The sequence below is a fragment of the Rattus norvegicus genome, chromosome 7 (genome assembly GCF_036323735.1).
Source record: "Rattus norvegicus strain BN/NHsdMcwi chromosome 7, GRCr8, whole genome shotgun sequence".
NCBI classification, from domain to species: Eukaryota; Metazoa; Chordata; class Mammalia; order Rodentia; family Muridae; genus Rattus; species Rattus norvegicus.
In genome coordinates, this window is record NC_086025.1 from 72,049,572 (window position 1) to 72,068,823 (window position 19,252).

Consider the following 19,252-nt stretch of genomic DNA (forward strand, 5'->3'; position numbering starts at 1 on the left):
GCCAGCAAGAACTCGGTTTCCATTGATGTGACACTGTGTGGAAATCAGTGACTCTTTCTCCACTAAAATCAGATGTTAAGACACACGTTTGGAGATGTTGAATTTTTCTCTCAGGGGACTTAATTAGAAACAAAATTTTAATGAAAGCCAAGCATCTTTAGTACATGTTTTTACTAAGTATACCAGCTCAAAAACTGTTACAATGAGACTTACAATCTAAAGGTTTGAGGACTACTGCAGGGAGCCTTTAAAAGATTTTGATTGTGAGAATGGCATGTGCTTGATTAATCTGATAACAGTTTAAACTGCTGCCAAACCAAGTATGGTGAAACAGTAGTCCAGGGGTAAGGTACTAAGGGCTAACACTAAGTTAGCACATACATGGAAGAAAGGGAAGGGTGACTAGTTCAGTGAGGATGAGTGTTTGAGCTTTGGGATTGGAGACTGTGGAACATGGGATTCAGGAATGGCCAAGGTTTGAGCTTTATTGCATGTTGGACATTGTTGTGGTAAAAATTAATAAGGATTGTTTGCCATCAGTTCCTGCTAGCCGGATCCACTCGATCAGGTTGCTACTCTGCCACTTGGTCCTCATGCTGCCCTCTCTCGCTGTCTCCCTTTTAGCTGCCCTCTCCAAGGGATCCCCTAAGCAATAGTTACCACACCTGACACACACACACACACACACACACACACACACACACACACACACACACTCCTGGTTCTGCTGGCCCTTTGTGTTCTTACTCCGAGTGGGCAACAAAACCAGATCTACACACTCCAACTGCCTCTCAGCCATTTCTTTCACACACTGTCCTCTTTAGCCCAGTAGAATCAAAGTCCCAGAGACTTGTAATTTAGCAATTAGATTTACATGTTAAATTCTCAATCCACAATTCATCCACACAATAAATTCACTTCCAATTGGTAAAGATATCAACCACCCACCTAGACAAGATAAAGTTGATCTAGTTCACCTAAATCTGAACCATCCTTCTCTGTAGACTCCATCTTGATCTCCTGCCTTCCTCCTCCCTCCCGCCTTACAAAAACTTTGTCCCTGCACTACTCTCTACTGTCCAATCATGTGCCACCTTGACATGAACCTACAGGATAGGATATACCGTTAGTGTGGAGTCAGAAAGCAAAGATAGCAGGGTGATGGTGAAGGGAAACTGTATGTACAGATTGAATTTGGTTAGACATGGACTTAGATTAAGACAACTTGTTTGGCAGACTAGTTAAGAAAGAACATGGCTCATAGGCAGGTTACTTGTCCCCTCTGTACCTCAATTTCACAACTATAGAGTGGAGGATAGGAATAGATGTAACCTGTGGGGTACTTTGGAGAGAATATGAGCTAAGAAAGAATCTGGAGTAGTGTGGGGAAGTCAGTGAGTAACCTCTATGTCAATGCTTTCAAGTAAGGGAACACATGTGAAGTGTTTGACAAATAGCAGTTGTGTTACATAGTTAACATCACAATGTTGTGTGTCAGTGCAGTGCTTAGCACCATGCTCATCTATTACAAGCAGCACAACGTTTAGTCAGACAGAACTTTGTCATAGCACTAGGCTTGTTCCAGATACTGTACTAGGCATAGGAAGGAGTACAAATCTACTTGTATAGGACTATATATTTTATGATTTTCCCATAATTTGAAAAGGTTTGTAAGTGACTAGTATACTTTTGTGTCTTTCATAGTGCTAGGCAGAAGACAGGATTCCTAAGTAAAGGCTTATTGAGTAACAGATTACACAATTAGCTGGGGCTTTGCACAGGAAATAGTAAATGTGATTATCTTATTCAGAGAGATTATTCTTATTCCAGTTCCAAGAAACTACGATCCTACTTTACATCCTTTTGAAGTCCCAAGAGAATATGTAAGAGCTTTAAATGCTACCAAGTTGGAACGGGTGTTCGCAAAACCATTCCTTGCTTCCCTGGATGGTCACCGTGATGGAGTCAATTGCCTGGCCAAGCATCCAAAGAGCCTGGCTACTGTTCTTTCTGGGGCGTGTGATGGAGAGGCAAGTGTCACTTTAAAGCTTGTTTTAAACTAGCACACTCTATTACAAACCTCTTTCCTTTTCACTGTTTTCAGTTTGACTTCAGTTTAATTCCTAAACCTAAACTCTGAAGTGATTTAGTAGTTTTCCATCCACTGACTGTTAAATGGTGTCAGTTCAGTGGTGTAAGGTTCAATTTGACAGTATATAAATTATCATGTTTATAATAAAAGTATTTGAATTTTTCACAGAAGTTGTTATTGATGACTGAACACTTAGTTTCCTAATCTGGTAAGGGGAAAGACTTTGAAACACTGTAGAATCAGCAGAGTATTTGACAGGTTGAATTTTTGTTGTTGATATATTTGTCCATATTCAATACATTATTATTCAATACATTATTATAATTCAGAAGATTTTGGTTTTAGTATTTAGAGTGATTCATAGCCTTTTCAATGTGGAATTTCTAAAATATTTTACATTTCGAGTTCTCTGAATCTTAGGTTAAAATTTGGAACCTGACTAAACGAAAATGTATCCGAACGATACAAGCACATGAAGGTTTTGTCCGAGGAATATGCACTCGCTTTTGTGGAACTTCTTTTTTTACTGTAAGTGTACTTTTAACTCACTATCTCTTCAACTGCACAGGAAAGATCTAATTGCATAAATTATTTTCAAGTTCATGTATTTATTCCAATGGCCTTTGGAGCTCATTAGTACTAGAGAGTTTATTAAACCTGGAAAAGCACTAGTTTTCTGTAAGTAATTCAACCTTACTCATACTTACTATTTTTTGCCTTTTTATAAATAAGTACTTAACACCATTGACCTAATATCCTAAGCACTGAGAGGTGTGGTTAATGGGAATTAAGGCAATGACAGAATGATTGATGTTCTAAGGAAAATGTTTAGTGTTACGATGAATAATTTGTACTTTGTCAGCAAGGACTGGAGAGTATGTGCTCAGGAAAGAATAAATCCATAGCATATTTGCCGATTTTGAGTGTACAATTTAGTGACATCTGATGTGTGTATGTCATTGTGCTACTATCCTTTCCACTTCCAGAGTTCACCCTGTACCCTAAAGCTATGATCACTAAGCCATAGCTCCTGAACGCTCCTTTTAGCCCGCATAGTAGCAGCTCTTCCACTTTTGTTTCTCAGAATTTGGTTTTTCTGGGTGCTTCACAAACGTGGACTCATGATTTTTGTATGTGCAATAGTCTAGGCCTTACTCAATCAGCATGATGAATTCAAGGTTATCTGTGATGTAGCATATGCTAGAAAAGTTTTTTTGAAGTTTTATAGTAATAACAAGTGATGTATTTATACCACATTTCTTAACCCATTCATTTATCAAAGAACTTTTAGCTTGTTTCTATCTTTTTGCTATTATGAGTAATGCTGCTATGAACATTGATGTATCAGTACTCGTTCAAGTTCATTGATGGTTTTATAACAGATGAACAACAGATTCCCTGCTATGCTTTGAGATGATTACTTTGAAAGCAATAAATGCTCAGCTTGTAGGCAATTCTTATTGTTTGCATAAGCAACAATTGGGGGGTACCTGATGAATAAAATCTATAAAAGTAGTGATCAGTTTGAATAATGTTTTGGAGGCTTGATGAGCTTGTCAGATGACTGAGAGGTACCCCGGAAGACAGTCATTCCTGCCATAGAAAAGGAGAAGTCAGCAGTTACCAGCATGTTTATGGGCGAGGAAGGGTCTGGTATGATGAACTGGACTCACTGCAGGTTATTTGTGTGAAGCTGACCGTCCTTTATAGGTGAAGTTCTGGGGCATAGAAGAAAAGTCAGAACTCACCCTGGCATCAATCATCTCTATAGAATTAATTGTTGAGGTATAGTATGATATCAGTATGAGGAAGAATGTCTCTCCTTAAGGAAGAAAACACAGTAACTACAGAGCAGATAGAACCGGTAACACAGTGAATATGCCATAAATGGTAAAAGGAATTGGTAGCAAGCTAGAGCTGCAGGCAGCTAAGACTTTTGTTCTTCCCGTTGGCGTTCTGGTTATTTTGAATTGATACAATAATATCCCAGCCAGACTATTTACAATATGTTTTTGCCCTTTTTTATGGAGCTGGGAATTAAACAGACTGTGCATTCTAGACAAGGCTCTATCGTTCAACTTCATTCTCAACCCTACTGAATAATTTTTGGGGGGCTGTGGTCATATTTTTAAGGATTCAAAATGAATAAAGCCTTCTTAAGTATCTATCCATCAACAAATGAATAGATTGGAAAATTTTGATGTATTCAATCATTAGAAAAGGGGAAATCCTGTCATTTGCAGCAGTGTAGATGGATGTTATGCTGTGTGATATAAGCCAGCCACAAAAAGAACACTACAGCATCTCACTTTTATATAGACTATAAAACACTTTAGTCCTAGATTGGAAGCTACAGGGGAAGAAACTAAGAAGATGTTGTTCGGTAATGTAAACTTTGAGATAGACAGAAGGAGTAAATGTGTGTGATACATGAATAGAATGTACATTTTAAACTAAATCCTGGAATATGGTATATTTTGAGCATCGCTAATAAAAACTGAAATCCAGAACACTCTTGAGCCATCAGCATGATACCAGAAGTGGAAGACTATAAAACTGCTTCATATACAAATAATTAAAAACTACCATATGAAATTATCTTCAGTTAAAACTGAAAAGTTTGTCCTTGAGTTCCCTTCCTAAAGAGTTCCTTAGGTACCTATGTGTGAATGCTGCAAAGTTCAGAGCACTCCTGGTTCCAAGTTCTTCAGATAAGGCTGCTAACTGTTACGTAGTACCACATACATGGTTGTTTGTGTTATTAACCACAAGCCACATTATATTGCAAATTCTAAGTTCTTACTTGACCTGTGTTAAACATGTCTGCTAAATATCCAAGTCTAAATTACCACAGTTTTTTGACTCACTTTGATTTGGGCTGAGGTAACACCAGTATAATCACTGTTATGTTTTCAGTATCTGTAACTTTAGCACAGTGAGAAGCCATGATCTTGTGGGATGTTGAGAGCTTCTCCAGAGGTCGGTAGTTGGATCAGAAAGTTAAGTGAGTAGTTGTGTGACAGTAGAGAAGGGCTCTGTCTACTTCAAGATTATACAACAGTGCCTTCTCACAAGCATTTTCATGTTTTACCCTTTTTTGCATTTGAAATGATCTGAAATTTATTGTGTATCACATCGTATTGGCTCAACTTTGTTCATCTTTTTATGTATGTGGCATGTATGTATTCATATGAATTATTATATGTGTAAAGGCCTCAGTATCAATCCCAGATACTAAGGATCTTTCTCAGCAGCTCTGACTGGAGGGCTGGTCCTACTAGCAGTCTTGCTCTTGGGATCCCGATTCTGAATTCTAAGGTGGAAGTTACTAGCGAGCTGCCGTGCCTGTGCGGCATTGACATTGGTTCTGGGGATTGTTCATGTTGGCAGGGGAAATGCTTTAACTGCTGAGCAGTCTCCCCAGCCCTTGCTTTTTGTGTTTTGTTTTTAGACGGGATCTTTATATGTGTGTGTGTGTGTGTGTGTGTGTGTGTGTGTGTGTGTGTGTGTGTGTGTATATATATATATATATATATATATATATGTATATATATATATATGTATATATATATATGTATATATATATATATATATATATAGCCTTGATTTGTCTGAAACTCACTCTGTAGACCTGACTGGCCTCAAACTCAGAGAGATCCACCAGCCTCTGCCTCCTCACAGCTGGGATTAAAAATCTTGTGCCACCACACTGGTAAAAGAGATTTAAGAACAAAACTACTTTATGTCTATGTGTATGCCTTGAGTATATGTGCATGGACTACATGCCTGCAGGTGAGACCAGAAGAAAGTATCTGATCCTTCAGAGGCAGAGGCAGTTGTGAGCTGTCTGATATGGAAACCCATCCTCAGACCTCTGAAGGAGCACTAAGTGTTCTGAACCTCTGAGTTTGCTCTCCAACCCATCCCACTGCTCCTTAATGTTTGGTTTGCTTTTTGTTTTGTTTTTTGAGAGATAGGAGAGGGAGTCGTCCTCCAGTTCACTATGTAGGCGGCACTGACCTTAAACTCACCATCCTCTTGCCTTAACCTCCTCAATGCTGGAATTAAAGGTGTGTACCACTGAACCAGGGTCAGACCTTTCCAAGTGATTAATCTTATATTCCAATACCCATATTATAATAATAAGTTTTCTCTTCTGATTTGAAATACTATTCTCATGTGATCTAACTTTGATCTATTCTTATCCTTTTGCTTTACTCATACTGGGCTTTTTGTTTTGTTGTGGGTTTTTGTGCTTTATATATTTGTTACAAATTTTTGTTATGCCAAAGTAGAAAATAAATGCATCGATAAATGTGAAAATGAAAGAGTGGTGTATGTTACTATTTGAAATGAGAGACTTGGCAATTTGATATTTGTGTTTACAGTTACTGGTCATTAGACTCATCATAAAATAACTGTGTGTAGGTCGGAGATGACAAAACTGTGAAGCAGTGGAAAATGGATGGACCAGGCTGCGGAGAGGAGGAGGAACCGTTGTACACGGTGTTAGGAAAGGTACCGAACACATGGAATGATGCTTGTACACAGTGTTAGGAAAGGTACCGAACACATGGAATGATGCTTGTACACAGTGTTAGGAAAGGTACCGAACACATGGAATGATGCTTGTACACGGTGTTAGGAAAGGTACCGAACACATGGAATGATGCTTGTACACGGTGTTAGGAAAGGTACCGAACACATGGAATGATGCTTGTACACGGTGTTAGGAAAGGTACCGAACACATGGAATGATGCTTGTACACGGTGTTAGGAAAGGTACCAAACACATGGAATGATGCTTGTACACGGTGTTAGGAAAGGTACCAAACACATGGAATGATGCTTATACACAGTGTTAGGAAAGGTACCAAACACATGGAATGATGCTTGTACACGGTGTTAGGAAAGGTACCAAACACATGGAATGATGCTTGGCCTATTAAAATTCTGTATCTCTTTTTGTAATTCCAAAAGGGAAAAAAATTAACAGCTGAGATGGTTTGTTTTTAATAATAATGCAACATTTTATGTGATTAAAGTTCTTTGAAGCTAAAGAATATGAACATCTCTTTGGTGTTCTTTGTAACAGAGTCTGACTTCTCGGTGGCTAATAAATACTGGCTGTGTTAGGTCATACAAGTCATATAGGGGATGCAATGAAGTAGTTCTTAAAGGAAGGCCACAGAAGAAACTGCGTAAGATAAATGTTTGGAAAATAATGGCTTAGTTTCTCTCTGGTTTATATCTTCATAGATCTTAGACAAAGCTCAGAATTTCTCAAAGAAACACAGAGTAGTGTATGCTTCCTGTGTAATCTTAGACTTCTCACAAATTGTTCTCCAAGTCAGATTGGGTCAGTTAGAGCCTAAGAGTGGTTTGGTTAGAGCATGTTTTACGTAATGACTGCTTATATTCTTACGTTACACAGACAAAATCCTGAAGTTAGGTTTACTCTTTAGATATGTGCCTTTGAAAGCCATCATTTATTTCATTATCACACTAGTGTATATGTAGGTGATGTTTCAGGTTTCAACAAGTCATCAATATTCCTAAAGGGAGATGGAGGTAGGAAATGTGTGCAAGATGGGAAAATGCCCAGGTGTAACAAATTAGTAATTCCAAAGCAAATTCCATTTCATTTTTATAAAACGCCTTAGCATTTTATGATACTCTTTTTCCCTTTAAGGAAGGGTCTCAAAGAATTTCTTTAGGGGTTGGGGGGGGTTGGGGATTTAGCTCAGTGGTAGAGCGCTTGCAAAGCCCTGGGTTCGGGACCCAGCTCCGAAAAAAAAAGAAAAAAGAAAAAAAAAAAAGAATTTCTTTAGACTTACTCTAGGGGGAATACCATGATCAGTTAGACTTTTTTTCAAGGTGAAGCTATTGCATTCTGGATATGCCAGCCCTGTGACTTTCCAAATGTAGGTGACTCAGTTGCACAGTTGTGGCAGAAGGTGGTGGGAGAGGAGGGGGGAAATGTCTTTGTAGCAAGAATTTCTTTAAAAAATTTAAATATGCTGATTTAAAGTAGTAATGAGCCTATGTAACACGCTCTTTGCTTTTAAAGACAGTATATACTGGCATTGATCATCACTGGAAAGACCCGGCCTTTGCCACGTGTGGACAGCAAGTAGACATTTGGGATGAACAAAGAACCAGCCCTGTGTGCTCAATGAACTGGGGATTTGACAGTATAAGTAGTGTTAAATTTAACCCTATTGAGGTAATGGTCTTCTTAATAATGTGTTCTGATTATTGTTTGCCATGAAATTGTATCCCTGTTTCTACACTTTAATGGCTTTCTAGCTTTAATGTGTTGTCCAGGTTATATCTGTGTTCTGTGAAATTTCAGCTGCACATCAGAGTAGACTCCAAATGAATACTTGGCTCCTTTTGGTTTTGATTTTGAGACAGACCTTGGATGGCACAGATGGGTCTTGAGTGTGTGGTCTTTGTGCCTAAGCCTCACATTAACTTTACTTTTCTGTGCTTTCCATGCTCTTGTTTCATCAGATTGTACCGTTGTGCTTTGAGGAAGATGTTCCCTTTTCTTAAGCCTCTTGGCAGTCATGAGAGTGAGCATTGAACATACTGTCCATATTTATAATAATATGCATGACCACTTGTGGGCTGCATGATAATTACAGTTATTAGGTCTTCTTCTTTTGCTTTACAATCTGAGTTTCTTCCTAGTCTCAGTGGACTTGGAGGTGGGCTACTGCATGCTATATTTGTATGTGAACTTAAGAAGAGGGGCTGAACTGGGGGCTAATGTGTCCTTGGGCTCCAGATCTTTCTCTGATCTTTTTTTGAACACATAACAATAATGACCCTTATTGTCCAGAAGACTCAGTCAAGATGCTTTTTCTTTTGCCTCAGTGTTAATAGGAAGTTACCATGTTAATTTTTATAAGAGAAAATCCTGAAATGTAAATTTTGTACTCAGAGGCCCAACGTGGTGAGAGAGGGAGGGGAGGTTAAGCCGAGGTGGCAGAGTGTTCTGACTGTTCATGGGGTGCTGTTGGGACATGATGTGCTGCAGTACAGTGTGAGCTTGGCTTGAAGTGCTGCCAAGAGGCAGGCAGACAAGGCTATCCTGCACTAGCGTGCTCCTGTATGCATGCTTCTGTGTGAGGCTACATACAGGTCTAGAGCAGGGACTGCCAGTGTATTCCCCCGCATGTTTAAAGCCTTTCCAGAACACAGGCAGACCCTCTTCCTGTATATCTGCGGCTGCTTTTATGCTACAGAGGAAAAATTGAATAATTGCTCAGGGAATCACTTGGCTCATAAAACCTAAAATACTTTCTTTCTGTTTCTTTATGGAAAAAGTTTGTTGATCCCTAGTCTGGGATTTCTGTCTGAGCTCTGTGTTCCTGGCTGCAGCCTCTCTCTCACTTCCCATATTCACTCTGGTTTTAGAAGTGAGCTCCGGCCTTGAGAGGTAAGCCAGCTTTAATGAGCTTGGCCTTGAACACGAGAGAAGAACAGGCTACAGTTACAAATAACGTGTTAAAGCCTGCCTTACCACCCACCTCATCCAAGTCATAATTCTCTGTATTTATTTGTTTTAAATAGGAGATTGACTGTGTCTCTGATTGTACTTTATAGGTTTATTGTGGGAAAAATTGTGATGATAGATATGAACATTTTAAACATCTTAAAGTCCAAGGTGGCAATTTGTCATCAAACAACAGTAAACACAGATAGTGATTTCCTCCTTTTGAATTTCAAATATTTTCTTTCCTATTTTGATGAACATGTTAGAAAAGCTGAGGACTAATTTTAAAATCATAATTTCTGGTTATGGCCTTTCGACTATGTTTTTGAAACTTGCCTATTTGATATTTATTTGTCCACTGGCTGTTTTTTAATCTTATGACTTGACTTGGTGATAAAAGCAGATTATTTACATGTCCCCTACCCTGTGTGAAAGCTAATGGAAAGGGCAGGGCAGATTGCTGTGAACAAATAGAGTATAGTTATTTCCTCTATTCATTAATAATTAATTTTCTGTTAAAATATTAAAGCCTAAAATTCTGGTAAAACCAGAAGTTAATACTGAGGATCGCCGTATTTTGCAGTGTGAAAGTTTACATTCAGTCTAGGTGGAACTTTTTGCTATGTTCAGATCAAAGTCTTTGTTTTAGAAATTGACCCTTGTCTTGCCAAAAGTAACGTTATGAAAAGCCAGTAAAGGTTAAGAGCTTAAGGGGCAACTAAAAGACATCTTCTGGGACTTCAGAGCTTTGTTTTTGAGACTGTTTGAGAAGGGAGCCCAGATCATAAACATTTATGATGTTTTATTTAAACTGTATGCACACAGTAGGTGTTAGCTGGCCATACAGCTATTTAGTAAATAACTTTTACTGCTTTGTTTGCAGTAGGAAGTAACATTAGGCAGAAGCCAAGAATTATGGTACCTGGAATCATGAATAAGGAAGACTAGAGTTGCAGTGAGTGGGGTCCCGAGTTGGAGAAACAGTGGGTAAAGTGCCTGCTGTCTAAGCACACTGACTGATTTAGGATCCCAGCACCTATGTAAAAGCTGAGCATGGAGGTGGGTCTGTAACCTACATTACAGGTGGCTACAGGGATCCCAAGGATTCACCAGTCAGCCTTCTAGCCAAAATGGTGAGCTGCAAGGTCAGTGAGAGACTTTCTCAGAAAATAAGGGGGTGAGTAGGGGGCTGAAGAGATGACTCAGTGGTTAAGTGTACTTGATGTTCTTGTAGAGACCTGGGTTTGGTGCCCGGCCCCCACATGGTGGCTTACAGCCCTCTGTAGTTTCAGTTCCAAGGGATCCAACAGCCCCCTCCTGAGTCCAGCAGCACCAGACATGCATGTAGTACACAAGCATATATGCTGACAAAACAGTCATTCACACAAAATAAATGAATCCTAAAAGGGTTTTATAACTATAAAGTGAGGGACTTGGGAGATGGGGGAGACAGCTCAGTAGTTAAGTACACTTGCCTACATGCCACCAGCCTGAAGCCTGAGTTTGATTCCTGGAACCTATATGGTAGGAGAGAAATCAGGCCTGTAAATTTGAGTCTTTAGGAAATGTTGTTGTGTAGAGCATTTAAACAACTGTTTGATTTCATCCAGTTATGATAAAATACTCTCACATTACAGTGATATTGTTAAATAAAAAAAAAAAAAACAGCCTTAAATGTCAAGTCATAAAATTGTTTACACTTTTGATTCACTAATGCTATGCCTGAAATTTTATGTTAAGGAAATTCAAATGAAGAGTTAATTTTTACTGAAGTGTTACTTATAATAGCCAAAAGCAGTTAGTCTTAAGTTGAAGAGCAGGTAAGTAAATTGTGCTCTGCTATAAATAGGACACACTGTTATTACTGGAGGTGTAACCATGAAAATACTTTACTTAGATGAGCTTATGGGTGATATATTATATCCTCATAAAGTGGTACTGAGTGTAACAGCTTGAGGGCTTAACATAAATATTAAAGATAATTAAATAATTTGTGCTTTGAATAGACATCATTTGCTTCCAATCCTGGCGATTAATTGGTGATTGTTTCAATTATCTTTAGACATATCTCTTGGGAAGTTGTGCTTCTGATAGGAATATAGTACTGTATGATATGCGGCAAGCTACTCCTTTGAAAAAGGTGGGTTTCAGTCTTGTCTTTGTTTTATACAATTAAGGGATTTTATATATCAAATGACTGAAAAAATAGAATCAATATTTCATAGTTCCTTTTTTATTCATAGAGCTGTTCTCTCATCCCAGAATGATGATATTAACATTCAACTCTCCATTGATTTTAGACTCTGTTTCTTTGTGACTTCCATAATGCTAGTACATTTTAGGCATCTAATTAATGCTTGCTAAATTGAAACTTTTAAAGTAAAAGGTATTTGGGAAAGGGGGCTTGATTATCACATGATATATGCATTTTATTCAAGACAGTTTTAGAACTCACTCACGTAATGAACTGTTTTAATTATATGCTGATGCTAGTTTGACTCTGCTTGATGAGAGGCTTTTTAGTAGTCATTTCATTCACCATGGTCATTTCAGGACTTAGCTATCAAAGCTAATGCTTCCTTATGCTGACTTTCAAGAGAGAGAGAACTACTGTTTGCATATAGAATGGACTGCTGTTTTAAGCAGAGTATAAGATTGATAGCAAGCATTTGTACTATTGCTAGAGCAGAAGAAGGGCTAGATATCATTTATATACCATGAGTCCATTGGCACAGTTCACATATAACAGAAGATAGCTAGATGCGGTGATTCAGGTCTATCGTCCTAACATTTGCTAGGTGAAGGCAGGATAATCCAGAATTCAAGGTCATTTTGAAACACTGAGTTTCAGGCCAGCCTGGACTTCATAAGACTCTGTCAAAAGAATAAGAAAAACAAAACATTTTCTAATGTGTTGATAAATTCAGAAGTATTAAAGTATTAAAAAAAAATAATACATGCTTCAGTTTCTAACTAATTGTTGTTATTTGAGGTTCAGGGACTAGGTGTTAAATATTGTTCTGTTGTTTATACTACAATCTGTTCTCAGAAAACAGTCACCGACTTCTTTGCATTATGTATTGTGCATCCGAAAGTATTAGCTTAAATCAGAAAAAAAGTAGAAAATTTACTTATTTTGTATCTATTAGTTTTATAGTAATGGGATAATGTTATCTTCCTTTCTTAGGTTATCCTAGATATGAGAACAAATACAATCTGTTGGAACCCTATGGAAGCTTTCAATTTTACTGCAGCCAATGAAGACTATAAGTAAGTGTCTCTCCTTTTAGAAACTTACTCCTAACAAAAATGGTTCTGTCACATTGCCTTGTTAATATAATATATTTTACTTGGTAAATAAACCTTCATATTTCTTTTGCTAAAAATAATTTCCACATTGGAGAAGAGATTTTTAGAAAAAATATTTTGTCCAATTTTAGAATGACTTAGACAAAGCATCGTAAACTAACATCTCTGGTAAAGCCTGTTTGCACAGTTCATGGGAAGGCCATGCTTATTTGCTTATGCACGGGTTTTGGCTGCTTTTATTTTGTAATGCCTAGGGTGGATAGTGACAGTGAATACCTCATGGCTCACTTGACCAAACGGAAGAAACTGAGTACTCTCTTATATGGGCCATTCTATTTCCCTCGCACTCACGAGGTTGAGGCAGGAGGATTGAGTTTGAGACTCCCGAGGATTATGATGTAGTATGTTCAAGGCCAGCTGGGGTTCTATGGAAAGACATTGAGAACAAACAAACAAAGGTGAGCACGTAATGCTGGTTTGTTAGGAACGGTGTCTTCTTCACAAGTATTGTGACCCCTCAGGTGAGGATCCTGTGGTACACTGTTTGCTGTCATTAAAGCAGACAGAAAGTGACTATTCAGGTTTTAGCTTAGTATGTGCCTGTAAAATGGCTTGGCAGGCTGGTTTGAACTCTGAGATTTAACGAGTCCTTCTCTAGTGCTTCACTCCTGTTGGCGTTGAACATTGCTGTCTCATTTTATCTCTTCACTGTTGTCATCAGGTGAGATTTACAACCAGAGAGGTTAATCTAGTGAAAATTATGTTTGTAGTGTATTTATTATTTTTAAGTACATTCTTTTTTTTTTTTTTTTTTTTGGTTCTTTTTTTCGGAGCTGGGGACCGAACCCAGGGCCTTGCGCTTCCTAGGCAAGCGCTCTACCACTGAGCTAAATCCCCAACCCCTTTAAGTACATTCTTAATATATGTTTTGAGAAGGTACAAGCTTGTTGGTAAGTTTTACCTTTAGATTTTCTTTATTTAAAATTTGTCCACCGGGGGCTGGAGAGATGGTTCAGCAGTTTAGAGGACTTGATACTCTCGTATCGTAGAGGAGTTCTGGTCTCCACTCCCACATGAGGCACCTCACAACCAACCACCTGTAACTTCTGTTTCAAGAATATGATGCCTTCTGAAGGCACCTACACATGTGTAGTGCACATACAGATAAGGAAGCACACACATAAGTAAAAAATAGTGTCCAGTGTATAGATATGACAGTGACAGATCGAACACAGGACTACAGGGTGCTCCCTCAGAATTTCCTGTGCGGAGACGAAGCCCAGGTGATTCCCTAATTAGCAATGCCCAACCACATTGAAGCCTTTGCTCACTGTGATGGATGCTTGGAAATGAAATGGGGCTGTTACCATTAAGGGCAGTAAAAGACGAGCAATACTGCAGAGTGGTGACCTCGCTGCTAAGATTTCTAAAGTTCACTGAAGCTAGCTGTTTGCCGACATAATCTTCTTTCAGAGCTGCTTCGGAATTTCTCATTTTTCCCCCTTGGAAAGGTTTATATACATTTTCTAAAACAAAACATATCTCTCACAAGAAATGGCTAGTACTTTTCCATAATTGTCCCTATCTTTAAAATATCCTTGGTGGCTGTCTGTGGTGGCATACGCCTGTAATACCAGCACTGGGAAAGCTGAGCCAAGGAGGAGTTGAAAAAAACTGGATACGTGGCTGAAGGACCACAGGGCTTCTCTCAGACAGCATGGATCCTTTTTTGGTGTCTCTGTTTTGTATCTTTATTTTCCTTTTAATATTATAACTGAATTAAAGCCTAAATTCAGATCTACAGCAGCTGATTATTCTGGTAGGCAGTAGGCAGATCACTTAAACCAGCTCAGTGCAGTGGATTTGTTGTCTGTCAGGAGCTTTAGAATAGAGAATTGCCTAAAGGATTCTCATAGCTCAGAATGTTAGGCATTTCTGTCCACATGAATTTATTTGCTTGGAATTTGAACAGACTTGTATTTTGTTCCTTCACACAATGACAAAACAATATATTTAGAAAAAACAATTTGCTAAAAGAAAAGAGTATTGTAATTTTAAGGGGAGTTTCTGCCTCATTCTATCTAGTTTAGCTCCCAAATAAAAGACACAGAATCCTGGTATTGTATTACAACCTGCTGGCACTGTGCAAGGGTTCTGAGCTGTTGAACCTACATCCCAGCCATAAGCCCTGTGTTACTTGAATTTGAGTCTCATCTGGTTACTGTCCCATGTGTGTCCTCAGGCCACATGCTCATGGTTCATCTTACCTCATGGCAGCCATCTTTTCTACCTCTTCTCTCTTCTTTTTCCTTATGGGGGGATCCCTACCTGAGATCCCCCTAACCCCACCTCAAGACTCACCTTCCTCTCCTGCCCAGTCACAAGCTCCAGGCTTTTATAGTCCAGTCAGATTACTGGGGAGCATTCGTTGCAGCCTTTGGTCAATAAAATGTCCATGTGCAGACTGTAATCTGATCTTGGGGTATAAACTTAGCATCTGAACACACGGCACACAAGACCAACCACCACAAAAGAGAATTGTTTTTCCATAGTTTGGTAATTGCCAACATGCTCAGGCTCTCCAGAGGGCTCTCTTCCAGAATGCAGGCAGCCAACTTCTGTCCTCAAAGAGCAAATCAGCTCTCTGGCCTCTTCCACATTTGTTTGTTTAGTAGTGGGGTGTTTGTATGTGTGCATGCATGCTCTGTCTGCACATGCACAGCCCATGGTGCTGTGTGGAGTTGGTTCTTTCCTACCATGTGTGTTCTGGGGTTTGTGCTCGGGTCCAGGAGCACAAGAGCTTTATCAACTGAGCCATCTAATGGTTTGATTTTTTGTTTGTTGTTGTTTTGGTTTTGTACGATCTTACAAAGTAATGAGAATTCTCTGTACCTTCCTACCTTGCTGGTGTTCAGAATCAGAGTGCTTATTATGAGGATCATTATTTAGCTAATGTTCTTATTTTTACTAATATCTTTTAATACTACATATGGCTTCTTTCTAGAAATTTAAATCTAATATTTAAACAATGTTTTACAGCTTGTATACTTTTGATATGCGTGCACTGGACACTCCTGTTATGGTCCACCTGGATCATGTATCTGCAGTGCTTGATGTAGACTACTCTCCGACTGGGAAGGAATTTGTGTCTGCTAGTTTTGATAAGTCTATTAGAATCTTCCCTGTGGACAAAAGCCGAAGCAGGTATGTATGTGCTCACCAGACAGCCACTTACTCTTGGTGAAATTTACTCTTGATAATCATATATCTTTTCTTAGAAGGTGGGTTGGTTATGTGTATATAGTATAGCTTACACCCATGTATTGTGAAATGGATTGTAGACTACTGCAGTATCAAGTTAGGGTAAATCAGGTGGTTTGTTTAATTGACTAGGAGATTATTTCTATATAATTAATAAAAATTTAGTTTGACGGTACAGAACTCAGATAATTTTATTCTGAAATTAGTTTTTTTATACACATTTTTTTATTTTTTATTTTTCCATCTTTTTTAAATTGGGTATTTCTTATTTTACATTTCAATTGTTATTACTTTTCCCGGTTTCCAGGCAGACATCCCCCTAACCCTCCCCTTCTATATAGGCTTCCCCTCCCCATCCTCCTCCCATTACCGCCCTCCTCCCAACAATCCCATTCACTGGGGTTTCAGTCTTGGCAGTACCAAGGACTTCCAGGGGTGCTCTTACTAGGCTGTTCATTGCTACCTATACAGTTGGATCCCAGGGTCAGTCCATGTATAGTCTTTGGTTAGTGGCTTAGTCCCTGGAAGCTCTGGTTGGTTGGCATTGTTGTTCATATGGGGTCTCAAGCCCCTTCAAGCTCTTCCAGTCCTTTCTAAGAGACTAGAAAGGGGGTCCCGTTCTCAGTTCAGTGGTTTGCTGCTGGCATTCGCCTATGTATTTGCTGTAATCTAGCTGTGTCTCTCAGGAGGGATCTACATCCAGTTCCTGTCATCCTACACTTCTTTGCTTCATCCATCTTATCTAGTTTGGTGGATGTATATGTATGGGCCACATGTGGGGCAGGCTCTGAATGGGCGTTCCTTCAGCCTCTGGTCTAGACTTTGCCTCCCTGTTCTCCCTTTTAAAGAAGGAGTGAAGCATCTACATTTTGGTCATCCTTCTTGAGTTTCCTGTGTTCTGTGCATCTAGGGTAATTCGAGCATTTGGGCTGATAACCACTTATTAATGAGTGCATACAATGTGTGTTTTTCTGTGATTGGGTTACCTCACTCAGGATGATATTTTCCAGTTCCAACCATTTGCCTATGAATTTCATAAAGTCATTGTTTTTGATAGCTGAGTAGTGTAGATGTACCACATTTTCTGTATCCATTCCTCTGTTAAAGGGCATCTGGGTTCTTTCCAGCCTCTGGCTATTATAAATAAGGCTGCTATGAACATAGTGGAGCATGTATCTTTGTTATATGTTGGGGCATCTTTTGGGTATATGCCCAAGAGAGGTATAGCTGGTCCTAAGGTAGTTCAATGTCCAATTTTCTGAGGAACCTCCAGACTGGTTTCCAGAATGGTTTTACCAGTCTGCAATCCCACCAACAATGGAGGAGTGTTCTTCTTTCTCCACATCCTCACTAGCATCTGCTGTTGCTGGAGGTTTTGATCTTAGCCATTCCGACTGGTGTGAGGTGAAATCTCAGGGTTGTTTTGATTTGCATTTCCCTTATGACTAAAGATGTTGAACATTTCTTTAGTTGCTTCTCAAACATTGGACAGTTCTCAGCTGTGAATTCTTTGTTTAGCTCTGAACCCCATTTTTTAATAGGGTTGTTTGTCTCCCTGCAATCTAACTTCGTGAGTTCTTATATTTTGGATATAAGGCCTCTATCAGTTGTAGGATTGGTAAAGATCTTTTCCCAATCTATTGGTTGCCGATTTGTCCTAACAACAGTGTCCTTTGCCTTACAGCAGCTTTGTAGTTTTATGAGATCCCATTAGTCAATTCTTGATCTTAGAGCATAAGCCATTGGTGTTTTGTTCAGGAAATTTTCTCCAATGACCATGTGTTCGAGATGCTTCCCCAGTTTTTCTTCTATTAGTTTGAGTATATCTGGTTTGATGTGGAGGTCCTTGGTCCACTTGGACTTAAGCTTTGTACAGGGTGATAAGCATGGATTGATCTGCATTTTTCTACATGCTGACCTCCAGTTGAAGCAGCACCATTTGCTGAAAATGCTATCTTTTTTCCATTGGATGATTTTGGCTCCTTTGTCAAAAATCAAGTGCCCATCGGTGTGTGGGTCTTCAATTCTGTTCCATTGGTCTATCTGCCTGTCTCTGTACCAATACCATGCAGTTTTTATCACTATTGCTCTGTAATACTGCTTGAGTTCAGGGATAGTGATTCCCCTGGAAATCCTTTTATTGTTGAGGATAGTTTTAGCTATCCTGGGTTTTTTGTTATTCCAGATGAATTTGCAAATTGTTCTGTCTAACTCTTTGAAGAATTGGGTTGGAATTTTGATGGGGATTGCATTGAATCTGTAGATTGCTTTTGGTAAAATGGCCATTTTTACTATATTAATCCTGCCAAATCATGAGCATCGGAGATCTTTCCACCTTCTGAGATCTTCTTCAATTTCTTTCTTCAGAGGCTTGAAGTTCTTATCATACAGGTCTTTCACTTGCTTGGTTAAAGTCACACTGAGGTATTTTATATTATTTGGGACTATTATGAAGGGTGTGGTTTCGCTAGTTTCGTTCTCGGCTTCTTTCTCTTTTGTGTAGAGGAAGGCTACTGATTTATTTGAGTTAATTTTATACCCAGCCACTTTGCTGAAGTTGTTTATCAGCTTTAGTAGTTCTTTGGTGGAACTTTTGGGATCACTTAAATATACTATCATATCATCTGCAAGTAGTGATATTTTGACTCCTTCCTTTACAGTCTGTATCCCTTTGGTCTCCTTTTGTTGTGTGATTGCTCTGGCTAGGACTTCGAGAACTATATTGAATAAGTGGGGAGAGAGTGGGCAGCCTTGTCTAGTTCCTGATTTTAGTGGGATTGCTTCAAGTTTCTCTCCATTTAGTTTAATGTTAGCTACTGTTTTGCTGTATATGGCTTTTACTATGTTTAGGTATGGACCTTGAATTCCTGATCTTTCCAGGACTTTTATCACGAAGGGGTATTGAATTTTGTCAAATGCTTTCTCAGCATCTAATGAAATGATCATGTGGTTTTTATCTCTCAGTTTGTTTATATAGTGGATTACGTTGATGGTTTTCCATATATTAAACCATTCCTGCATACCTGGGATGAAGCCTACTTGATCATGATGGATGATTGTTTTAATGTGTTATTAGATTTGGTTTG

At 38.9% G+C, this 19,252-nt stretch overlaps 1 protein-coding gene across 3 annotated transcripts in view; it reads left to right on the forward strand.

The window, feature by feature from the left end:
• Positions 1 to 19,252, forward strand: part of Dcaf13 (DDB1 and CUL4 associated factor 13) — a 35,212-nt gene that overhangs the window by 3,744 nt on the left and 12,216 nt on the right. For 2 of the 3 annotated variants that reach the window (XM_063263835.1, NM_001173558.1), the window contains exons 2-8: positions 1,831 to 2,030; positions 2,513 to 2,620; positions 6,521 to 6,610; positions 8,163 to 8,318; positions 11,659 to 11,736; positions 12,784 to 12,866; positions 15,945 to 16,109. In XM_063263835.1, the coding sequence (XP_063119905.1) occupies positions 6,554 to 6,610; positions 8,163 to 8,318; positions 11,659 to 11,736; positions 12,784 to 12,866; positions 15,945 to 16,109 (539 nt within the window). In that variant the 5' untranslated portion in view covers positions 1,831 to 2,030; positions 2,513 to 2,620; positions 6,521 to 6,553. Of the gene's footprint in view, positions 1 to 1,830; positions 2,031 to 2,512; positions 2,621 to 6,520; positions 6,611 to 6,981; positions 7,007 to 8,162; positions 8,319 to 11,658; positions 11,737 to 12,783; positions 12,867 to 15,944; positions 16,110 to 19,252 lie in introns of those variants that run through there. The other variant, XM_063263836.1, reaches the window with a different exon arrangement.